Below are 22,642 nucleotides of genomic sequence, written 5' to 3' on the forward strand. Positions count from 1 at the left end.
AGTTTACGTGTGTTTTTACAGTCTCATACAGATCGTTAATATGGAATTAAAAAAATAGAGATTATTCTAGCTTTTTAAGGTTTATTTATTTACAGTTTGTTTGTTTTAGAGTTTATGTTTTGAGAGAGAAAGAGTGAGGGAGGGGTGCGAAGACAGAGAGAGGGAGAGAGGGAATCCCAGGCAGGCTCTGCACTGTCAGCATAGAGCCCGCTGTGGTACTCGATCCCACAAACCCTGAGACTATGACCTGAGCCAAAATCAAGAATCGGATGCTCAACTGACCTAGCCACCCAGGCGCCCCTCTAGCCTTTTATTTAAATCCTATACAAATATAGCCAATTTGACAACGAATTACATTTTCAAGATCCTGCACAAATTAATCAATCTGTTATCTGGAGGGCAAGTTTTTACTGGAATAAAACATATGTCACACGAAATTTACCATTTTAGTCATTTGTTAAGTGTACAATTCGGTAGCATTAAGTTCATGCACAGTGGTGTACAACCATCATTTCCATCCGTTTCCAGAACTTCTTTCATCGTCCCAAACAGAAACTTCGTGTCCGTTGAACTCTAACTCCCCTTCCCTCTTCACCTCATTCCTGGGCAACCCCTAATATACTTTCTATCGCTACGAATTTGACTCTTATAGGTCCCTCATGAGTGGAATCACGTAGTACTTGTCTCTTCTGTGTCCGGCTTCTTTCACTTCCCATAATATTTTAAAGGTTTATTCACATTACAAGATGTGGCAGAACTGTGTTCCACTCGAAGGCTGGATAATATTCCACTGTAGGTATAGACCACATTTTGCTTCCCTGGTCATCTGTTAAAGGACATGTGGGTTGTTTCCACTTCCTGGCTGTTGAGCATAATACCGCTACGGACGTGAGTGACGACATGACCCGTTTCAGTTGTTGCTTTCAATTCTTTGGGATATTCGTCTAGAAATGCACTTGCTGAAGCACAGGGAATTCCCCGTTTCACTTTCTGAGGAAATGCCAAGCTGTTTTCCACAGTGGCCGCATCATTTTACATTCCCACCAGCGATGTCCTAGGCTACAGCTTCTCCACATCTTCGGCCACACTTTTTTTTTTTTCTTTAACAATAGTCATTCTACTGGCTGTGAAGCGGTGTCTCATTGTGGGGGGTGTGTGTGTGTGTGTGTGTGTGTGCGTGTGTGTGCGTGTGTCTACGTGCATTTCCCTGGTGACGAGACGGGGAACACCTTTTCACGGGCTTCATTCCTCATCCAAGGTTATTTCCATTCTACTTGGAGCCTTAAACATCTTGAATCCTCAGTTTTACTTCTTTGCAAAAATATGCCGTATTAAAATCCATGCGGGCACCGTTAATAGCAACTGCCCCCCTTATTGGCATGCCAGGCCTACGTCTTTCACTAGGAGGACAGGAACCGCTCTGGGACATGCAGGGATTCCAGGAGGACCGGGGCGATGCTCATTACCGTCATGATCGGCAAGCTCATTCTTTGGTTTAGATGTTCGCCTGGTGCTGCTGGGGGTAAAGAGTGGTCAGTGGGCACGACGGGAGACCAAAAGCTCTCTAAGGCACCCCCCCCCCCCGGTGCTGTTCACGGTCTCTAAGACAGTGAGGTATCTTGTTTGTCCCTACTAGCCTTGTTCATCCTCAAGTATGTGTTTCAGCCATCGACCTTTACTTGGGACAGCGAGCAAAGTCAATGTTCGTATTTCAAAAGTTTACCTCTTCGAGGTTGCAGAAAGAGGGTACTCAGGGCTCAATTTGAAGAGCCTTGCTACTTACCACTTTGCTACTGTGGAACAAAACTGAAAGTAAGGTTTGGACTAAGTCCGCTTTCTACTGGGAACAATAAAATGAACACACACACGAAACATCGGGTCCGATAAAATGGTTTTCCGTTGTTGTTGCTATTCATTGTTCTATGATGTGAACTGTCACAGAAGACAATCGGAGGTAGTCCCGGGCAGTTAGGCATTGAAAGGACTGTCTTCTTTCTTGGAAAAGGATATAAGAAACTAGGAACTTGGAAAGATACATTTACTGGAGTATTCCAATCAAAGTATCAAGAATAATGAGGCACAGTAAGAGATTAACAACAATAACTAATAATAAGATACGATTATAATGAGAAACTATGGTAAAAGTTATGTGAGTGTCATCTCTCTAAGTAGCTCATTGTACTGTACTTGCCTTTCTTCCTTTTGTGACGATGTGAGATGAGAAAATGCCTGCGTGATGAGATGGAACGAGGTGAATGACGTCGACACTGGGATGTAGCGTTTGCCTGCTACTGACCTTCTGACAGTATTTCAGAAGGCGCATCACCTGCTTCTGGTTCACCGCAGGTAACCAAAACCGTGCCAAGTGAAATCGCGGATGGGGGTGCGGAACTACCGTGCATATGATTTTCTAACACCCACAGAATTTACGGTTTCGGTACTTATGCCTAAATTTAATTTCCTATGGATTTATTATTTTACCTCTGCCTTAGTTTGGTGTTTTATTATTTTTTCAAATGTTTATTTATTTATTTTTGAGAAAGAGTGCGAGTGGGGGAGGGGCGGAGAGAGACAGGGAGACAGACCATCCCAATCAGGCTCCACACTGACAGGGCAGAGCGCGATACAGGGCTCGAACTCACGAACTGCGAGATCATGAGCTCAGCTGAAGTCGGATGCTTCACTGACTGAGCCACCCGGGTGCCCCAGTTTGGTGTTTCATAGCCCAACTTAGATTTCACACAGATTTCCTTACGTATATTATTAGTCTATACAACAACAATCATCTGTTCCCTACAGCCACCACTCTTAACGATCACCGTAAGTGTTTTTACCACGTCTCTGTTTGTATTTTGCAATCCTAAATTGACAGAGTACTGTGAATAAATTCAGACGTTGGTATACTCAAGCCTGAAACTGAATACAGTTACCATCTTGGAGAAGTAAATCTAACAGCCCTAAGTACTCGTTTCTTCACTCTCTGTTTATAACACTTGGTGATAAAGGTGTTTGTTCACTATAGAACTAGGTGTTATTTGGATAAAAATATCGCTGGTCTGGGATTCATGCTTGCCCAAGCGATACTGATTTCCTGGGAGATTTTTTTCCTCCCGTTCCAATTCAGTGTTTTTAATTTAAAACATTTTATGTTTATGTAATTTTTTCCCCAATGTTTTATTGAATTAATTCTCTATTTTTCAAGGCCACAGCAAGTAATATAAAGGTATGGCCCAAACTGTCAGGTGAGATTATTCGGTATTCCTCTACTCATCCCATATCCTCCACATAGGAGTTATTTTTATACATTCTATTAGACGTCAGGATTTTTAGGTTTTCATTTTAAAGAAATGTTCCACATCTGAGCCCTCTGATGTACTCCGAGGTATAGTTACAGTTACAGTCAGATAACTTCTCAGGAAAAATTACTTTGTGGTTTGAACACGTTTTCTCCACACCGGCAGACTAATCTTTTCCGGTCCACAAATCAAAACAAGATTAGTATGCTCGCATCTACCAACCAGTAGAGAAAGATCAAACTTCCCACTCAACATGGAGCTGCTTCCTTGAAAGGGAGCTGATACATCTTCTCAAGCAATATATTCAAGGGCTTGGAATATAATTGGCGATTTTGTTGATGATGAACGAGGCTGAGCTGAGCAAGGGTGACTTTTGTTCCTCCGCCGGGCTTATGGTAAAAAGACATGGCCTGGCAGCTGAGCATATGACATACGAGTTAGAGAAACAACTCTAAGTTCTTTAGTAATGAAGTCTATTTAAAAAGATAGAATGGGATGACTGTTCCCCCCCGCCAAAGACAAAACAAAACCATATTTGAAAAACAATGGCTCTCTGTTTACTAACGCTAGACATTTACGCAATTAATCTATTTTATATGTGCTTGTTAATGGCATCTAATATTTACCAGGGCAAGACAAGAGCTGGTTGCGTATAACTAAGCACCAATTTGAGGTCTTTTCTTCCCCGCTGGATGCCACTATGACTCTGCCTCAGCGTCTCTCTTAGATTCTACCAACGTACCTCATCCTAACTTCCTTCAAAGTCTTTTAATATTAAGACATAGGCTTATGTGCACTCACTGAACTCGGCTTCTGAAGGCAGCCTGTGCACTTTGCCAGGAATAGGATTTGAAGGCATTGTCCTAAGATATCCTCGTAACTTTTGGCAACGGGAGCTACTAAGGGAATACGTTCACTTAACGGTACTTCCTCTAAAATAGCACCTTCCAAAGAGTTACGGTTCACGGGACAGTTCAGTGGGGCAACCAACACCATCAAGCATTTCTCTCTGCTTTCAACCACCAAAAATAGAGACAACGAAGGAGCGGATGGCTCAAGTTGCCCTCAAAATACAATTGAAACAACGAATGCCAGTGAGATTACCTAGAATAAAAACATATAGAGCGCCTTTTATTTAAAATTTTTTTTAATGTTTTTATTTATTTTTGAGAGACAGAGAGAGACAGAGCGTGTGCAGGGGAGGGGCAGAGAGAGAGAGAGAGAAAGACACAGAATCCGAAGCAGGCTCCAGGCTCCGAGCTGTCAGCACAGAGCCCGACGTGGGGCTCAAACTCACAAGCCGTGAGATCGTGACCTGAGCCGAAGTCGGACGCCTAACTGCGTGAGCCACCCAGGCGCCCCGAACGCCTTTTATTTTTGAGAGAGAGAGTCAGAGCATGAGCGGGGGAGGGGCAGAAAGAGCGAGACACAGAATCCAAGGCAGGCTGTCAGCACACGGAGCTGTCAGCACAGAACCCAACACAGGGCTCGAACTGACGAACCGCGAGATCATGATCTGCAATGAAGTCGGACACTTAACCTACTAACCCAGGCGCCCCACGCCTTTTTTAAAAAAGTATATTTTATTTCTTTTGATAGAGAGAGAGAAGGCATGTGCGTGTGCACATGCAGGGGAGGGTTCGGAGAGAGAAGGAGAGAGAGAGAATCCCAAGCAGGCTCCATGCTGTCAGCACAGAGCCCGACGTGGGGCTCCATCCCACAAACCATGAGCTCATGACCTGAGCCCAAATCGAGAGTCAGACACCGAACCGACTGAGCCACCCAGGTGCCCCTAGAATGCCTTTGATCTGTTATGATCTATTCCTTTATGAGAATACTTATTAGGATCACGGCCCAGTTCCCGCAAATATACTTACTCTTCCGCAAAATCAAAACAAAGCGTCAAGTATTTGTTCGCCATTTTTAGGTGTGAGATAATGAAATGCCCAGGATGACGCAGGGTGCATGAGGCTCAAGCAATGTCGAAGAGTTTAAAGCTTAATTGGAGAGGTGACGGATCACAAGATTTAACAAAACATCCCAAAGAGTTAAAGCGTGAAGACGACTCAGGGCTTGAAGGCAGTTACAGAGGTCCTTGCTCTCTTTAAGATCTATTCTAAGGTAACAGGAAAAATTGAATGTCATTTCTATACTTTTCAATAGAGAACGTACAAAATTTTTATAACATTAAAAAAACTTCAAAACCCCTATAAAAACAATGGCTATGTCCCTCAGCAGTCTTGACCTTGGCCGTTTCTTAGACTTGTGATTTCCTCGGAGTGGGGACCACATGGTAAGGGGAAACATATGGGCCCCCTCCTCCTGCTTTTCTTTCCTTCCACGCACCGCAAAAGGAATTTTTCAAGTAAAATAACTACATTTTGTATAGGTAGAAAGGACTGCATTTCAAACTGGAGTCCCATAAATCACAGATTCTTATCTAGTACCAATCGCCACTAATGAGTTGAAGGATCATAAGGGAAACACCGGGCACAGATAAAACGTTCTCTCCCTGGAGGAACCTGAAATCATCAGGACACGTTCCCAAAACATCCCCGTTCTTTCACATTATGATACACTCTGGTTTCGTATTAACAGAAGCGTTTTTCAAAAATGTGCGCAGAAATAGCGACACTGAGGAGCAGCCAGTTCCGTCTCCAAAGGCTTCCTTTTGATAATTTGTTAATGACAAAAACAGGAAAATGCTCAGGTGACTATGCCTCATTTTCTATGCAGTCATCCCTCATAAACCCATATATTCCAGGTTTATTTACCATAAGCAAAAAAGGCAGACCGGGTATATCCTGCTGAGAACGTTGTATACACAGGACTTTCAGGTATCTTTCTGCTAGTTAAAAATGCCACGAACGGGATGAACAAGGAGGTCTGGGAGGTCATTGGCATGTTTATAAGGTGGTCTGTTGAGCACGGGTCATTCAGACCCCCTCACAACCGCCAGGGAAGGAGTCATAGGCCTATTTTTCCTACCCTTTCCTTCCCTCCCCTCTTCTGCCCCTCCTCTTCTCTCTTGCTCTCATTCCCTTTGCTCTATTTACACTTTGAACTTTTGCTATACTTTAAAACAATTTTTTTTCATGTTTATTTATTTTTGACAGAGAGAGAGAGAGAGAGAGAGAGAGCACGAGCGGGGGAGGGGCAGAGAGAGAGGGAGACACAGAATCCGAAGCAGGCCCCAGGCTCCGAGCTGTCAGCACAGAGCCCGACGCGGGGCCTCGAACTCACGGACCGCGAGATCATGACCTGAGCCGAAGTCGGACGCTCAACCTACTGAACCACCCAGGCGCCCCAAACTTTTGCCATACTTTTGAGGCTTGGCCCCTCCTGCTCCACCTAGAGTTCATTCTTCCCTATTATTTGGTGGGATTTTTTTTTTTTTTTTTTTGGCAGAAAAGTTAGTGCGGTATTGATATAAGAGTGAGGAAGAAAGCATTAGCCTGGCCTCATATTTGGTAAAGCACTTCTATTTCTATATTAGTAGAGAGTGACTAAATATTCAGGCAGAGATTTCTCTTAATCTATAGGAAATCTCAGTTATTCTTTATCTGTGAAAACATATTAAATTTTTTTTTAACGTTTTTATTTATTTTTGAGACAGAGAGAGACAGAGCATGAACAGGGGAGGGTCAAAGAGAGAGGGAGACACAGAATCTGAAACAGGCTCCAGGCTCTGAGCACTCAGCACAGAGCCTGACGTGGGGCTCGAACTCACGGACCGCGAGATCGTGACCTGAGCCGAAGTCGGATGCTCAACCGACTGAGCCACCCAGGCGCCCCAGCTGTGAAAACATATTAATTGCCCCCGCTGGTTTGGTGGTTTTAAGTCATTTGGGAGACGGTATATGAAAGACTTCTTTCCCACCATGTCGTTACGATCATAAACCCAGAGACAACACTGTGCACTAAGGGGAGATTCTCTACATGTGATACACGGGGTGACCCAATGCTCAATGCCTGGGAAGCCATAACTTATGGCCATAGGCCATATGTGTTTCCTTTGTAAGACTAGAACCATAGGCCTGGGATTTGTGAGGCAGATGAGATGTCATTTGTTGCTGGAAGGGGAGGATGGAATCAAATTCAAGGACATGCTCTGGCGTTGAAAAGCCTCCCGACGAGCTGTTCTAGTCCAGCTGAGTTGACTGTGTGCTAACCTCTGAAAAGTCGTAGAACTGGGAGTCTGAGGAGAAACCCATTCCATGGCATCTATCAGGTTGCTCTCCTGGCCGTACTCTCACCTTAGGGAAGCCATGATGGAACTGGGAGGGCGTGAGCGCCAGAAATTGTCTGCTTCCTCAACTCCCATGGAGGTGGTAGGGTCCGGGCTCACCGGGTATTTGCTCCATTTTATTTTTTCTTGCCTTTTCTTGCCAAAAGTAGCAAAGAGGACATTAGGCCTGTGCAACAGTAGGGTGGCAGAAGCTGACGGCAGGTAAGCCAAGGAAAAACCACCAGCAGTGCAGGCAAGGCCTATAGGGGAACGCAGGTGATGTCCAAGATGGCGGCCACACAGTGCTGGAGTGGCCGCACTTGGTTACGCCAAGAGCAGGTGTTTAACCACCAATACTAGGAAGCCGAACCGGCTGGGAGCAACAAGTGAGGTGTTTCTGGGTACTATCATTTTTTAAATCTCTATTCTCCACCCCTTTATTACATGTTTTTTCTCTCAATCCTGAACCGCTCTACCCCCAAATAAGTCTCCACTCGCGACCTTACGCATCTTGGCTAAGCCGGCCTCTGCCCTCAGGCGGCAGCGACCATCTCCTCCCCAAGTTCAATGCATCTAGCCCTGGGAGCTTCAAGCAGCTCTGACCTTCCGGAGCACACATGTGAGCACTGAGACTGGGGACTGTGGGAGTCCTAGACTGGGGGAAAGCCTGCTGATGTCACAGGGTTGGTGGGAAAGATGCAAAGCCGCGTCATTATGAGCATCACTTAAGCCACCAACCTCTGAGTCTCAGCTGTGTCCTCTTTATTGGGTAACAACCGATGGGGCCATCCTCATAGGTGGGAAGATACACAGCTAGTCTAGCCCTTAGCACTTAGTAGGCACACGTTAAACTTTGCTTTCATCCCGTCTCAATTACATGGATGGTAACTATGAGATAATTCCTCTATAGAAAGCTCAAGTCCAAGGAAAAGTGACTAAATCTAAAGGAAACAACCACCCCCACCACAACCAATTCCTTCTAAAACAACAAAGAAGCAAGTTAAAAATTAATCTTTGCACTGACCATGTGACCCGCAGTGGCTTCAGGGACCAAGATGGGTATGGATAAGTTGAGAAAGCAAAACAGAAAAAGCTACTGGAAATTTCAGAAGGACCGGGAAAGCTTCTCTGTTTCATCCACCCTGTAGTTAATGATAACACAAAAGACGCGATCATTCGCTCAACGCTCACAGTGGGCTAAGCCCCACATAGGACCTGTTCTGAGGAGCTTTGCAGACTGCCGAAAGCAGAAAGTTTTTTTTTTCTCTCTCGTAGAGGGATTTTTAAAGTTTGCAATGTGACAGCACTGATTTATATAATGCACTCAGGTTATTTTTTTAAAAGAAGAAATTGCATGTGTGTGTGTGTGCACACGAGTGTTCTCCCGGAAAGAATGCCTTCTCCCTACCCACTATTCAGCTCCCAAGCTCCCCTGCCTTCCCACCCTCCCCCTCGGCCCCAATCCCCTGGACCGAAGCAGGGAAGACTGAATGGGATTTGGGTTTTCCCGCTGAGAGAGGGACATTTTCTGCAACCAGGTCAGTGTTCAAAGGGCTAATGCTCTAAGGAAATTATCCAAAGGGGAGAGGCAGTTCAAGGTTATTAAGTTATTTTCAAATGTTGTCTGGGCTGCTGCTGACCTTTGTCAAGGCAACAGGATGCTGCTTCCCAGGGGGACAGGATAAGAAGCAATTAGAGAAGCCTAGGAGCGGCTCAGGAATGTTTGGGAATTCACACATACCCCAAATTACGTGGGAACTCCAAAAATGAAAATAAACTGATTTGATCAAGGACCTATTTGTGTCCCAGAAAACATTCTAAACATGTAGCTAGTACTGGATGTATCTGTGTTTTCGTACGCATCCGACACTCGGTATCTCGTAACCGTCCATTAGACTTCGACTCCCTTTCAGAGAAGAGAAGGAAAGCCAATTCATATTCCTTACGTGCCAGAAAGTAGAATGGGGGTGAGGTTAAGCAAATGGTTTAAATAACACAGAGTATGATGAACCTGGGCTTCCCACACGGGTTTATCTGATGTGACAGCCCATGTTTTTTTCCACCACGCGATTATGGAACAAAGTGCATGTGTGAGAAAGTTAAGAAAGAAAATGAGCAAAGAGCTGAAATGATTTACTCTTGTTCTTTCAGGGAAACAGACCTAAATGCATTTTATGCACACTCTCACATTCCCAAGAGTGCCATGAATGAGTCACGGGACGCTAACGCCGTACCTGGGTAACGTAAGAGAGGTTGTGGCTTGTATACAGAATGATAGTGGCCACGCATCCGTGTATATGTATCCGTGCATATGTATCCATGCTGCCAACTTTAACCATCACACGTAACGTACAGAATGTTACAAAAAATCTTTGTAAATAAAACCTAATCAATGCCATTCTCGTAAGATTTAGGGGGCCACTACATCCCAGCCCCCCCCAAATAGATCCTGCATACAAATGCTTCGTGAGCACAGTGGTTGATCAATTCAAAGCCCTACTGATCACTAGAAAATCAGATATAAGACACGTGCTATTACTGGCGTGCGTTCCTTCCTTCATTCCAGTATCTACTGGGCACATGCTGTCAGTGAGGCACCGGGCTGGGAAAGAGACACAGCGCCTGTCCTCATGGAGGCCGCCATTTCAGTCAAGGTTACGTGTTGGAGCTTCTGAAACTAGAAGGAAGGTTGTGAGATACTGTTTACGAACCTCCGAGACACAGAAGATACCAACATCGACACCTGCCAACGAGGGCCACGTAACCCAAGGCCGGAACGGGGGGGACTCCGTGACACAATGGTGTCGCATTCAATCTCTTTCCGCGAACAACGTAAACGGAGTTGTTTTCGTGATTCTGTCATCAGTTACTCATTACTGACTATTCCTTCATTGTGGTCCCAAAGCTTAATGAGACTCAGCTAATGTGACCTTTGGAACCATCAAACTGTGGAGGAGAAAGCCCGGCAGAGAAGACTGACCTCTGGGTTATCTTTGTGTACTAAAGCCTTTTGAAAAGTCAGAGCACCAGGCTTCTGGCAGCGATTTCACAAATTTAATTACCCACAGATATTCACCAGTATCTTCAAAGATTGACAGCTGAAACCAGACAGCTGATTTCCTGTTACATCCACTTCCTATTATCAATGGTGCTAAACAGTAAAGTAAAAAAAAAAAAAAAAAAAAAAGGGTTAATATTATTTGTCCTTTATCCCGAGAAGAGTGATGGCGCGGTAAGAACTCTCAAGGGTGTTCTGAAGATCCATTTCCATTCCTCTGGAAAAGTGCTATAAACAATTTTTCTTTCAAAGTCAACATTCATAAAATCGGAGGATGTCGGGGCTGGAAATGACATGGGATATCCCGTGATTCAGCCCCCTTAGGTGACTGACGGAGAAACTGAGGCCGAGGAAATGTAACTGATTCACCTGTGCTCACATAGCTGGGGGGGGGGGAGGTTGCTGGCTGGTTCGGTCGGGAGAGCGTGGGACTCTGGATCTCAGGGTCATGAGTTTCAGACTCATGCTGAGCGTAGAGAATACTTAAATAAATAAAACTGAAAAAAAAAAAAAAAAAAAAAAAGCTAGCTAGCTGATAGCAAAGCCAGAACTAAATTTCAAGCCTTCTGATGCCTGGTCTATTTACTAGCCTCATAGAGCACGTAGCTGGGCCAATCTTAACCAATGTTTAAAGTGAATGTCAGAAGACTGGTATCATTCCTAGGACAGTAAGGTATCGGGAATGAGACATAGGGGAGTATTTTCTAAGTTGGGTGAGGAGTGAGATGATTCATTTTCAGAGATACTGTGTTGTCTAGCTACCAAGAGGTCTACAACCTACTGGAAATATGTACGGACCCTCCCGCACCCCCAACAATGGAGTCCCAAACCCTCAGACACTCCCCGTTCCGGCTCCTCCCCTCTCTATTTCTCAGGCTTATTTTTTGCGGGCTTGGCAATGAGCATGCGCCAAAGAAGGGCAGCCCCCGCGTCACCTCAAGGAAGGTACGTTTGCTCCAATCAGACTACCCTTTGCCTTACGTGGGCATAGGCGCCTTCCGGGTAAGGGTGTAACTTCTGTACTGCTCAGCCAATGAGGAACCAGGGGAGGGAGTTGCACAGTAGGAGATAAATTGCCTGCGTCGACTGCTCCCAGTGTGCCTGTCCATCAGACACACCCACTCTTGCAAGAATGTTGACTAAAGTCGGCTTCACTGTGGTCTGAGTTTCCACATCCCTCCTTTGATTGGGTTAGTCGGCTGATTTCTCACACTTGGATGTCATAATCCGGTGTTCTTTATGATCAGAGCCTGTCTCCTTCTCAGATAATGTATCCGCTGCAAGCCAGCCAGCGCAGATACTTAGCACATGGGTTGCTGTTAAAGCTGAGACAGAGCTCACTGCGCCTTCCTCCCTCTCTAAACACAGGTACTGAAATAGCAATCAGGAACTCAAAGGAACAAACACACTCACCTCGACTTGAATCAGAGCAACTCTCGGCACAAGTAATGGGGAACTGGAGCAAGAACACGGGCGAGATATGCTTTAGGGAGGGATTTGGAATCTGAAAAAGTGCTCGAGAAGGCTGTGAGCAACCCCCACGCAATAGGTAAGTACAGAAACATGCCTGGGATTGGGAGGTGAGGGAAGGGTCGATCACGGTCATCAGACAACACCTACAGCAACGTACACAACACCCAAAACAACCAGCGGGAAGAGAGAGACGCTCCTGTGGACGTGAGTTGCTTCGTGAGCGTTGGATGTGAAAAAAAAAAAGCTGATCAGTTAGCATGTTTCCCGGAACCCTTGTTTCACTCTTCGGCGAAGCGCTTCAGTGATAGTTAGGAAGGGAACCTGCTGACAGGCCTTACTGGCGACTGAGTCAGCAGGTTCACTACCGAGTTTCAATAGTGAACGCCTCCCAGTCTTTACAAACTGCAGAGCCTTTAAAAGAGGAGAGGACCCGCTCGTCTAAAAACCAAACCCTTCCTAAGGGCCGGCTGGCAGAAATATAAGGTCAAACATTTCAGCCGGTGTCACAGAAAAATAGTAGCAAACCAAACTATAGCCAGAACTAACATAGGTAGAAGAGGCTATGACCTCAATTGGTTTCCCCATTTCTGCACCAATGGGAGAGAGCGAACAGCATTTACCTTCTTCATGAGTGAGTGGAGACTGCAGACAATGCTAACAAATTTAATAACCGACATTTGGGCCACTCCGGTCACTACATCCCAAGGAAGACCTAACAGAGCTGGAAAAGATCCAGGGAGAAGCAACTAAGACGATCAAGGGGTACAGTTGCCTGTCATTCAAGGACAGACTGAGAACCTAAAAAGGATTAGAATTTCTCAGACTGGGAAGAGGAAAAGGAAAAGGGGTTGTAAGGGGATGTGAGGCTGAAGTCTCCTTTGGGAAAACGCCCGGGTGGCTCGGTCGGTTGAGCGTGATGTCTTGATTTCGGCTCGGGTTGTGATCCCAGGGTTGAGGGATCGAGCCCTGCATCACGTTCTGCACCAGCATTGCAGAAGCTGCTTGGGATTCTCTCTCTCCCTCTCTGTCTCTGCCCCTCCCCTGCTCATATGCATGCATGCGTACACGCTCTTGCCCCCCCCCCCAAAACAAATAAATAAACATTAAAAAAAAGTCTACTCTGGGTAAATATCATTGTATTCACTGAATTCCACAGCACTTGAGGTTAAAAAATGCAGATTGAAGAGAGACTGAGATCTACCTTTATTTCTTTAAGTAGAAATCAGCAAATGTATGCACCTTACTCTTCTGAAGCCAAGGCTGAAGCGGAGAGGGGAAAAGTGTAAGAAACCACTGGATAAACCCAACGCCAACTGGCTGATGATGCAAACAGCCACTGGTGTCCGCATGTGGGACCGAGTTCTGGGCTAGTTGCGGTGTCGGTCTGCCCCAGTGTGCTATTTCTTATGCTCTTATTATGTTATCTTTGCAGGAACATACTGCACACAAGTTTGGGATTCCTGAGTTCTTCCGACAGTCAAGAACACAGAAGAATAATTTTCTAACTCATTAAGAAAGCAAGAGAGTCCCAGCTCTTGGCTCCGTGTGGTTTACCCATATGGGAGGATGCAACATAAAAAGGTGAAAGAAATCCTAACAGAATGCAGCAGCTGGTTAAAGGCTATTATATTGGAATTTTCATGAGTTTGACAGTAGGCCAAAAAGAGTACAAAATGGCGGAGAGTGGAAAAGGCAGTTGTAACAGGTTGCACGTTGCTGGCGATTATTTTTTCAGTGGCAATGAAGGCTGTAATCAAATAACCTGAAGGAGACGCTGGCAGGAGTAAGAGAGCCCCCAGGGAGCAAGAAGATGAAAACTGTAACAATGATGAATGCCATGGACTAATAAACTAGACAAACATGTAGGGTGAAGTATCGAAATCGAGATTCTTAGCACCGTATGAAAAGCTGGTGTCAGGATGCAGGCGTAAACACCGCCTGACTTGCAATCTAGAGCCCAAGACGCGGGTAATGACTTACAACCTCAAGCACGAGTGCACAAGTCAACACCCAACTGGAATTATGTTACTGGCGCAGAAACCTCCGGTTATTTAGGGGATCAGTTTATCCCAGCGTTGAAAAGCAAAAAAGTATTAAGTATGAAAAAAGGATCCGGAGAAGGCACCTGGCTCTGTGCCTGGAAACGGGTGGTTAAAACTCTCGAATGCGAGTCTAGACAAACGAGACAACCAAGAGGAACTAGGGGGTGGGGACTGGGTGAAGGAATATCATTATAAACTTATTGTATTGTTATTTGTGGATAAATAAGGCACCTCGAATTGCAAATGGCATTTGCCAGTGCCTCAAGCCCACTGAACCTTGTACATCAAAGTAGTTTGCTATAAAAAGAATATTTGAGACAACAGTAGTGTATAATAATGAATCACAAATGACATTAATAATCGGTTTGTTGACCATGTGTATTTTCTGAACATGCGTTCTCCCTACATTAGCTTAACATTTTAGAGGTATAGTTGAGAAATTATATAATCTCTAATTTCCAATAGATTATAATTTTTTTTAAAAAAATGTTTATTTACTTTGAGAGAGCGAGAGAGAGAGGGAGGGGGAGAGAGACAGAGAGAGAGAAGAGTGCTATCGAGCAGGGGAGGAGCAGAGAGAGGAAGACAGAGGATCCTAAGCAGGCGCCACGATATCAACCCAAAGTCCGATGCTGGGCTCGAGTCCACGCACCGTGAGATCATGACCTGAGCCGAAACCAAGAGTCAGATGCTTAACCGACTGAGCCACCCAGGTGCCCCGGCAGATTTTAGTTTTTAGAGAAAAGTGATCTCCATAAAGTTTCAGAGGTATTTTTGAGAAATTACCTAATTCCTCATTCCTAGAAACTGATCATTTCAGAGGCTTTAAGGTCCATGTTCCCTTGTCTACTATTTTTTTCTGTCTGAGGCTCTATGTCTCTTACCACTGAACCAGGAAGAATGACAGTCCTAAATTAAACACCAAGATTTGAGGTCTTTAGATGGGTACCTGGAGAAAGTGGAATGGGTTGAGGGGGCAAATCTTCGGCTAATTAAACAACGGAAAAACAGAATTGCTATGACTTTTTTTTTTTTTCAACGTTTTTTATTTATTTTTGGGACAGAGAGAGACAGAGCATCAACGGGGGAGGGGCAGAGAGAGAGGGAGACACAGAATCGGAAACAGGCTCCAGGCTCCGAGCCGTCAGCCCAGAGCCCGACGCGGGGCTCGAACTCACGGACCGCGAGATCGTGACCTGGCTGAAGTCGGACGCTTAACCGACGGCGCCACCCAGGCGCCCGACTTTTTTTTTTTAAATAAGAATTCATATTATGTTAATGATTAAACTAGAGAATTTAAAAAATAAAGATAACTTCTGAAAGAAAAGCTGAGATCTTCAGTTTTTGAATTTGGATACAATCGTTTGATGAGTCGCACTCATTGATTCTTAGAGCTACAGGGAACCTTAGATATCACCTAGCCCAACCTCTCATTTTCTAAATGAGAAACTAAGGTTTGTCTAGGGCAAGTGACTTGCCCAAGGCGACACAGTCAACTCATGACAGAGCCAGGACTGGACCTCACGTTTTCACGTTCCCCGATCTGGGCCAGTGAAGGAGCCCTGGACAATGAGGGGGAATCTGTCTTTTTATTTTTGGACTGAATGAATCTTCACTGCCACGCGGCAATGTACCGGGACCTTTTGTGCTGGGTATCGCATCGGGGAGAAGATAAATATTTAGGGAAAGGACGGTGGGTAGGGAGACCCTAGGAATCCCTGTGAGATATTTAATAAGCCCCAAACTGTAATAATCTGAAGAATAATCACTTGAAGATGTTTTGGGTTCTCAGGTGCTCTCACAATCTATGCTACAAAAGGAGAACCTCTATCCAGTAAGGACTATCTCTTCATCTATCATAAAGGAATCGGATAAAGTGAGAGCTTTATAAATGGGTTGAAGAAGTAGCAGGTCCCAAACATCTTAGAGATGAAAATGTGGGATTGACCAAGACACCGGAGATGACTGGGCAGAGTTTGAATAAAATGGTTCCACAAAATATACAGTGGATGTAAAGCCATACAGCGCACGTCTAAGTGAATTTGTCATTCAGTGAGACACACAATTTAAAATAGGTCTTTAAAATACGTAAGGGGACTGAATTGGTAAATTATACAGCATAAACATAATACAATTTAAAAATAAGAAAGATAAAAAGCGGGATCAAAGCAAATCGAAGGAGAGTTTTTCAAGGTAAGAGATGCTTTGTTGGGAAAAATTTAATAAGACACAACTTTCTTAAAGGATGTGTCTCTCTCTGAATGGCCCAAAGAAGTCCCTCACCCCCATTCCTCTGAGTGAACAAAAGTGAGGCATGCGATCTAATTTCCGGAGAATGGTAGTCATGAAGATCTAGGATTGCTGCGATTGCTTTAGAACTGAATTATGAAGAAATGCTGGGCAGCCGAAGAACAGAAGCCAACCTGATAAAAGATGGCAGGCCCGAACAATGGGAAAACATGGAGGGTCTTTAGTCAGACTCATGGCGGAAGCAGGTTGAAAGCCTTCAGCTGGTATTGAAGATTATTTCACGAAGGCGATTAAATTCAATTATTGAACCAGCAGGTTCAAAGTTAAATTGAAGTTGAACTCTATCGCATAGTCAACGAGAAACTGTTCAGGTGCCATAATGACTCACTGTCCTCCCTCCTGTCCCTTGCATGTTGACCCGATGTATCAATGTACATTGACTCAATGTCAATCATTGAGCCAATGTACAATGTATTTGTACGTCACGATGCATCCTGCAGAAGGTGCTTCTAAGCACCTGTATTCCTGTGACGGACACAAATGGCCCCAGAGAACAGTATGACTCTGTTGTGAAAAATGCTGAGTGCTATGTGTCAAGAATGAACACCTCAGCTACACAAATCCGGGCCTGCTGCTGACTGCCTTTTGGGTACATGAAGTATTTATTCACCGGAAACGCTTTGTGTACATACAGCTGCCGAAATCATCCATCTTGGCTGAAAAAGAGATGCGGGAACACCCCTAAACAAATGAAACTGTCCTTATAACTATTCACTCTCACCCTCCATAATATTATCTGCAGCTTTTTGTGCTATCGTGGAAAATCCACACCACTTCCAATCACAACACACAAGAAACGGGCTGCAGTAAATGGATTTTTCCTAAAGGCAGCTCCCTGTTGCATCAGCACATGTGCAGCGGTGATTTTAGCGCGAGTTGACTTTCCAAGCTTCCTTGGGGGATGGAGAAGTAGGTATTGTAAGCCAGGTTAACGTCAGTCACAATGTAGAACTCAATCCATTTGTGAATATGCAGATTAGCCACAATAAATGCTTCTTTAGCAATGTGATGCTTCCAACTTACTTGATATAGTAGGGCACTTTGTTTGGCGAGATGGCTCTCTCCCAGGGACCCTGGACAGAAGCTGAAGGAAAAAAAAGAAAAAGGCAAGGAGGTCAAGTTCACCACAAACAGGAAAGACAACATTAATCTCCAGAATTACAATTTTACACTGATATTGGTCTGTTTGCTCAGTTGCCCATGAAGACAGGACGGATTAACCTGCTGTTCTGAAGTTTCTGTCCTAATCTAAGTGAAATTGAACTCATTCAGGCACAAAGATAAATGCAAAGGAAAAAACAAACAAACAAACAACTCCGTTCCAGCGCTAAACCTATAGAACAGATAAGAAACTGAATGAGTCGCTGACAGATTTTCTCTTACGTGTCTCCATTGGGTGCTTTTCTTATAACACTTCGTGTTGCTGCTTCTCACTATCTTTTACTATTTGATTGACTGGGTTTTATTAGTTTAACAACTCAAACGTCCCTGCGTGATACAGTTACATTTTAAGTTCTTAAAGCTAAAAGACTACACTTCTCGTTCTCATATGCTTGTTTTCGTCTCTGTTTGCTCTAAACAGGATCCAATTTCATCGACCAATAATATGCTTAATTCCTGCCACAAAACATCAGCCAACCAGCGTGATCTTATTGAAAAAACAACCCAAAGTCAGAGAATGGCACCCGATACCAGAGTGTAATAAAACTTTTGTGATGAATGATGAATCCTGTAGGTGAAATTAAATTTCACATACTGGGAATTTGTTTTATAACGACCTTATTGTGTATTAGTCTGATCAATCATCTTTAAATTGTATTTTAAATGCTTAAATTATCATTGGGGGGTGGGGGGGGGCTCCTTTCCCAAAGGCGAGCTCTGAGAACACCTTTTACATAGAGTTTGATCCGATGGGTGTTTCTTTTCTTTTTTTTTTTTTAATTTTTTTTTAATGTTTATTTATTTTTGAGAGAGACAGAGACAGAATGCGAGTGGGTTGGGACAGAGAGAAGAGGGAGACACAGAATCTGAAACAGGCTCCAGGCTCTGGGCTGTCAGCACAGAGCCCGACGCGGGGCTCGAACTCACGAGCTGCGAGATCATGACCTGAGCTGAAGTCGGACGCTCAACCGACTGAGCCACCCAGGCGCCCCATGGTGTTTCTTTCTTTAAGACAACATCATCATGTTAGGATAAACTATACCATTTCCTCAACACTAAAATCCTCCCCCAGAATGGAGTTTTTATAAAACTGGAGTTTTAAGAGAGAAAGAATATCATCAGGAATACACATGTAAGAAGCACGCTTATTAACATCTAGCGATTGTACGCGGATGTCCATTTCCCCCTGAATTTTCATCCTGCTTATAATTTGCAGCATAGCTGATGCTGACCATTATTTCCTCCTCTGAAAAGCTTCCTTCTAAATTAGCCTCACAGTAAATTCACGCCACAGTATATTGAGATGTAAGAAAACGTCAAAGCTAATATATCCTTGACTACACTGTATAATATGAAAGAACAGCGCCTAATAAAAGTTAACTTCACCCACTGCCAGACAATTTAAGGGTAATGAAACAGCAGATTCTTTGTTTTATAGAGAGTAATAGATGGATTGAATCACCCAACCTTCAACCAGACATTCTGCTTGGTACCTTGGTGAGACGTCATTTAAAAGACACAAAACGTGGATTTGTATTTAGCTGCTAATTAAGCCTTTTCATTCTGGTGGACAGGTTTTTAACATGGGGGGGCGGGGAGGAGACCTTTATCTGCCGTTTCGAAGTAGCCCCTCGCATGCAATCTCACTCAGTAGTTCTTTTTCTATTCTTACCCCCTCTGCCTTTCTCATTATCTGCCCTGCTCTCCTTTTGTTTGTTTTGCTTCCTAGGATACAGCTCTCTCGCCCTGATAAGGTGATAAAGGAAGATCTGATCTAAGAACTTAGGCTGGACACCCTGACCTACCTGGGGAGAGTCTGATGTTATGGAAACCTAAAAACCTAAGCTCTCTTTCTAGGAGGAAACGGGGTAGAGAGCCAGAAATCCCAGCTCTTGTCTGCTCAGCATACCCACCCCAGCTCTCACTGACCGTATCGCCAAGCCTCTGAACGCCTGACTCGAGAAACAAGGGCTTTTCTTTCCTTAAAGGTGTCTATGGGCTGATTCTGACCATTTCTGTCATTGTTCCTTTCCAGTTCTTTATCTTCTTAATGGTCCCAAAATTAATTCCGATTGGGAGGATGCTGTGGATGTCCTCTGATAGCAGAAGAGGCCGTTTGGATTTTCTGGAATATACTGAGGTATCTCTCAGAGACAAGTGTGCTTGGAGAGGTCTACTGGTTTGCCTGGGTGGCTCACGGAGGCTCTTCCAGAGCAGGGCTCTCACGGAGCAAACTCCAAGCCGAAAAATCTAGCCAGAGACGGAGGAAAAGCAGTGATGACCAGCTGAGCTCATGGCTGGCCTTCCACTGAATATCTACAGTTGACTTTGCATTCTTAAGCATTAAAAGGAAAAAAAAAACAAAAAACAATCAAATGCCAGAGGGGTACTTAGGATATGCTTAAGCTAAACAGGCGAAAGATGTAAAAAGAATATTCCAAAAACATTCTAAGTTCCAGATCAACATGAAACTCGAAGCGTTTATCACTGTAGTTCTCAACTGCCAATCTTTCATACGGAGCATGAAAATTTATGGACCTGAAACTGTATGTATAAACCGTTACTTTTTTAGTTTTTAAAATAAGAAAAGCCGTTTGTCTTTATGTGCGGCGATCAAATAAATCCAACGGTCAAGTTCAGTGAGTTTTCTGTGCCGAAAGATGTTTTCCCTGCTTTGACTCAACAGTTTACAAACGCACGTAGCAACTGCTTTGCAGTCATCATTAGAAACCCTCCAATCTCCTACCTAAAAAATGTCCTTGATGCAAAAAAACGCGGGGGGGGGGGATAACAATGGCTTTCCCCCATTCCTTCTGTGCCCCGTCACCACCAGAGACAAACACACTGGAACTGCTTGCTTTGGAAATAACACACAGTCCGGCGAAGGTTCTACGTGATTAGATTCAGGGCTCCTTCTCGAGAGACTGTTCAAAGGTTGTGGGCAATTTCGCTTGGGGCTGCCAGATGATTCTGGTATTGCATATATTCAAAGGTTGATCAAATAGATGGTAACTCTTGTACGTGTGTCCCCAAGTTATCATTTCATTTCTTGCAGGAGTGCCGACCCCGAGGACTGCTGTTTCTTATCTCAGTGTGCCAGGGGAAGCTTGTCATTGTACACAAAGCTAGCCTCCGTAATAGACACACGCATCTCTTATGCGTGATGTGTCCATTTTTTAGTAGCCCATCAAAAGCAGATTTATTGGCAAATAGTTTTTCTAAGGCACTGTGCTGTCCTCTGGTATTTTCTTATACAGATGTTCCTCTAACCGCTACGTGTAAATCCAAGGCGGCTTTGGGATTCAGATTCTTGACTGCAAAAATCATCCATTATCTTACGGCACCAGCACCAGGGGGTACTGTCTCCTGAATTTAAATAGCAGGCTGCACGTGAGCTTATTCATTCCAAAACCAACCTCTGAATTTCCCCTCGCGTTACAGATGCAGTATGTTATTAAGAGCCAGAAAGGGTAGCGCTTCTACCTTCAAATGCTTTTCTTCCCTCGAGGTGACAGGATTCAATATTGTGCCCAAGGTGGTTTTGAAAATCACAGAATCACAGACGCCACACTATGGAGGCAAAGTTCTTATTTCGACCATGTTTTTAACGCATGACGAACAGAATGTGCGAAGCGATGCACCCTGGTGTTAAGCCGTATTTTAATCGACACAGGGGCCTAACCAGAAAATTAAAAAGAACACGAATGTTATTTAAACCGTGCCCAAGGGGCACTCTCCGGAATTCAGACCCAAATACGTTCATTCGTCTTTCTGCCGTTATTAACGTTTTGTGGATTCGGTGCCTGATAGTCTAGTTCGGTCGGAAGAAAAGTGGGGGCAGGTTACAAAGATCAATACTATAGCCTGCATTGGAGACTAAACGGAGACCTCCCCTATGGGGTTGAGAGAAAGGCGTAAAGGAAGACCACTAGCCACAGGCACTTGGCTTCCCAGAAGTGGGTCCGTTCCAGTAATGGTTTGATGGGCACAGTCTAGCAAGGAGATCTACTCTAGAGCAATGCTTCTCCATGTTTTTCTCCCGATGCCCCCATGGCCCCCTGCAAAGCGTCTTATTTAGTTATTTTTTCCTCATCTTCCTCCCCCCGTCCCTGATGAAATTTTGACGTCACAGATATACTGTGTGTTATGTGTGCTTTACGTAAAAAGGGTACGGTTTTTCATTCCCTAGGGACAAACGAATTTTTGTCCCTTTCGGGGCAGTGTTGCTCCCACTGAAAAGGCTTGTAATCCTCCCAGATACCCAATGAGGTCACGGTATTCCATTATCACACGTGAAGTAGGGGAGGCTCAGAAAAGGTCAGAAAACGGACTCAGTTCCTGCGGCTAGTAAAGGCCGAATCCATGATTGCGACCAAGCCTGTCTAGTCTTTGATTTTTATTTATTATCATCTTCTTCCTCTTCTTCTTCTTCTAAGTAGCCTTCATGCCCAGCACGGAGCTCAACATGGCGCTTGGACTCACAACCCTGAGACCAAGACCCGAGCTGAGATCGAGTCAGACATTTATTTAACCGACGGAGCCACCCAGGCACCCTCTTTGTGCTTTCTTTTATCGTGTGCGGTATGTAACCGGTAGTCTAGAAATATTTGCCAAACAACTGCGTAAATGCATTCATCCTACACAAGAATATAATGTCCTCTAGTCTAAGTTCCTTACGCTCTGATATCTAAATTTACCCTCTACGTGATTTCCACCAGATGACTTTCCAGGGCTTGCTGGAACCACTTCACCGTCACCAGCTCCTGGAAGGCCTCTTTTGAATTTCCTATAGTTTTAGTGATGATTAGAAAGAGCAGCCTTTTCCTCTGGTCAAAATCTTTCTCCCGTCTGCATCCCAACAATCTGTCATCCCCACCGTGACTCCTGTTCTGCCACCAGCACAGAGCCCGACGTGGGGCTCGATCCCGTAAACCACGGACGGGATCGTGACCGGAGCCGAAATCAAGAGCCGGATGCTTAAACAACTGAGCCACCCAGGGTGCTCCGAGACTCATTTTCATCCAAAAGGCAAAAATAGAGCCCCGGTTCCTAGGGAAACAAAGCAGTACTCATT

At 44.5% G+C, this 22,642-nt stretch overlaps 1 protein-coding gene across 2 annotated transcripts in view; it reads right to left on the reverse strand.

Moving 5' to 3' along the window:
* Positions 1–22,642, reverse strand: part of DMD (dystrophin) — a 1,614,661-nt gene that overhangs the window by 185,888 nt on the left and 1,406,131 nt on the right. For both annotated transcript variants that reach the window (XM_042974140.1, XM_042974135.1), the window contains one exon: positions 17,431–17,491. In XM_042974140.1, the coding sequence (XP_042830074.1) occupies positions 17,431–17,491 (61 nt within the window). The remainder of the gene's footprint in view (positions 1–17,430; positions 17,492–22,642) is intronic.

This window comes from Panthera tigris, chromosome X, assembly GCF_018350195.1.
Source record: "Panthera tigris isolate Pti1 chromosome X, P.tigris_Pti1_mat1.1, whole genome shotgun sequence".
In the NCBI taxonomy this organism is placed as follows: domain Eukaryota; kingdom Metazoa; phylum Chordata; class Mammalia; order Carnivora; family Felidae; genus Panthera; species Panthera tigris.